Genomic DNA, 2226 nt, shown 5'->3' on the forward strand with positions numbered 1-2226 from the left:
GAGGGGGGGCGGGAGGAGGCCGCCCAACCGTGGGAAGCCGTGGGGACCCCCCCTGCTTCTCCTGTGGTCATTTTGCTGAACAAAAGGCGCTTTTTTTTATTATTAAATTGGAAGTCCCCGCCTCTCCCTGCTGTCTCCCCCCGCCCTGCAGGGGATGCTCGCGGCGGTGGCTTGTCTCTCTCCCTGCCTAAAAACGGGTAGAAAAAAGGCTTAAAAAGTATCAAAATGCAGCGAGGGGATGATGTGCAATGACGTCATGGGGGGCCAAGGGGCAAAAGCGGGGGGCAAGGGGCCAAAGAGGGGGTGCACAGGCAGGATGGGGTCTGCTGCAGCCAAACATGGGGAGGAGAGCTCCAGGATGGGGACGATGATGATGAAGCCCTGGAGTGGGGATAATGATGGTGGTGGTGATTGGTGATGATGATGATGACGATGTGGTTTATTGATCTACGCCCCCCCCAGACCTACAACACCAACGCACAGGTGCCTGACAGTGCGGGCACGGCCACCGCTTACCTCTGCGGCGTCAAAGCCAACGAGGGGACGGTGGGCGTCAGCGCCGGTGTCACTCGTGACCGCTGCAACACCACCAAGGGCCAGGAGGTGACCTCCATCCTCCGCTGGGCCAAGGATGGAGGTGAGGGGCTGGTGGGTGCCAGGGTGGGGGTAAAGTGGTGGGGTTTGGGGGTGTTCCCACCATTGTCCCCTGAATTCATGGTGCAGGCAAGGCAGTGGGCATCGTCACCACCACGCGGGTGACCCATGCCACGCCCAGCGCCGCCTACGCCCACTCCGCCAACCGTGACTGGTACTCGGATGGAGAGATGCCCCCCGACGCACTGGAGGGCGGCTGCAAGGACATCGCCCGGCAGCTGGTGGAGAACATCCCCGACATCGAGGTAGGGATGGGGATGGGGCCACCAGGGACGTGGGATGGGGCCAGCCAGGGACAAGAACAGGACCACCCTGGGATGAGGACAGGGCCGTGGTACGTGTGGGACCAGGATGACCCATGGGTGCAGAGCCAGAACCCCAGCAGATGTGGGACCAGGACCACTCATGGGTGCAGAGCCAGAACCCCAAGCACATGTGGGACAAAGATGACCCATGGGTGCAGAGCCAGAACCCCAACGACATGTGGGACAAAGATGACCCATGGGTACAGAGCCAGAACCCCCAGCAGATGTGGGACCAGGACCACCCATGGGTGCAGAGCCAAACCCCCAGCAGATGTGGGACAATGATGACCCATGGGTGCAGAGCCAAACCCCCAGCCAATGTGGGACCAGGATGACCTATGGGTGCGGTACCAGGACTCTTGGGTGGATGTGGGACAAGGATGACCCATGGGTGCGGTACCAGGACTCCCAGGTGGCTGTGGGACCAGGACCCCCACCAGATGCAACGCTGGGACCATGAGCACAAACAGGCCCAGCCCCCCAAGCCCCGCTTACCCCCGCCAGCAGCCCCCTCCTCTCTCATACTTCCCATACCCCAAACCCTCCCTTTTCCCCCCAATTCTGCCTCTCACTGCGGATTTACGCAGAAATTCAGCCCTGTAAATAAATCCTCTTCTGTCCTTCAAAATAGCCCCAAAGCACAACATTTCAGCCTGTTATTTAGCTCTTTAATAGCCTCTTCTGCTGGGTTTTTTCCCTTTAATATAATTTTAACTCTGTCCCAGGCTGGAAATAATTATATAGCGGGGAAAAGCCATTTTTTTCCCTTTTTTTCACTTAATAATTTTGGCGGCAGTGTTTTGCAGCTTTATAATTCACCTTCTGCACCGAGAAAGGGGGGGGAGAATTAAAAAAAAAAAATTTAAAAAAAAAAAATCTCTGCTCGGTTATAAATAACAGAGGGCAAATAAATCAGGCTCCAAAGCAAACAGCAGGAGCTGTGGGATGGGGCTCCATCCTGGCGGGTTCACACGGGGACCCCGATGTGGAGCAGCCTTCCCACAGCCGTGAGGGGGAAAAAGAAAAAGTTTTTTTTTAAAAAAAAAAAGGCCAAATTTGCTGCTGGAAATGGTTATTTTTGTCCTGGGTTTTAATTAATAGGAAGGGATTCAGGGTTATTTCAAGCGAGGTGAAATTCCTCGGGTGTTTTCGCCCACTTTTTTGTGCCACGCCAGGGTTTTCCTGGACATCCCGCTCTGCCTGGGCAAGGTTTTCGCTCCCCATTAAACCCAAACTGGGGGGGAAAAAAAAATTTAAAATGATATTT

The 2226-nt window shown here is 55.3% G+C and overlaps 1 protein-coding gene across 1 annotated transcript in view; it reads left to right on the forward strand.

The window, feature by feature from the left end:
- ALPL (alkaline phosphatase, biomineralization associated) overlaps positions 1 to 2226 on the forward strand; it is a 9309-nt gene that overhangs the window by 4982 nt on the left and 2101 nt on the right. Inside the window, 2 exon segments of the mRNA XM_009646565.1 lie at positions 316 to 637; positions 724 to 982. Coding sequence (XP_009644860.1) covers positions 316 to 637; positions 724 to 982 — 581 coding nt within the window.

This window comes from Egretta garzetta, unplaced genomic scaffold, assembly GCF_000687185.1.
Source record: "Egretta garzetta isolate BGI_Z169 unplaced genomic scaffold, ASM68718v1 scaffold69, whole genome shotgun sequence".
Classification (NCBI taxonomy): Eukaryota; Metazoa; Chordata; class Aves; order Pelecaniformes; family Ardeidae; genus Egretta; species Egretta garzetta.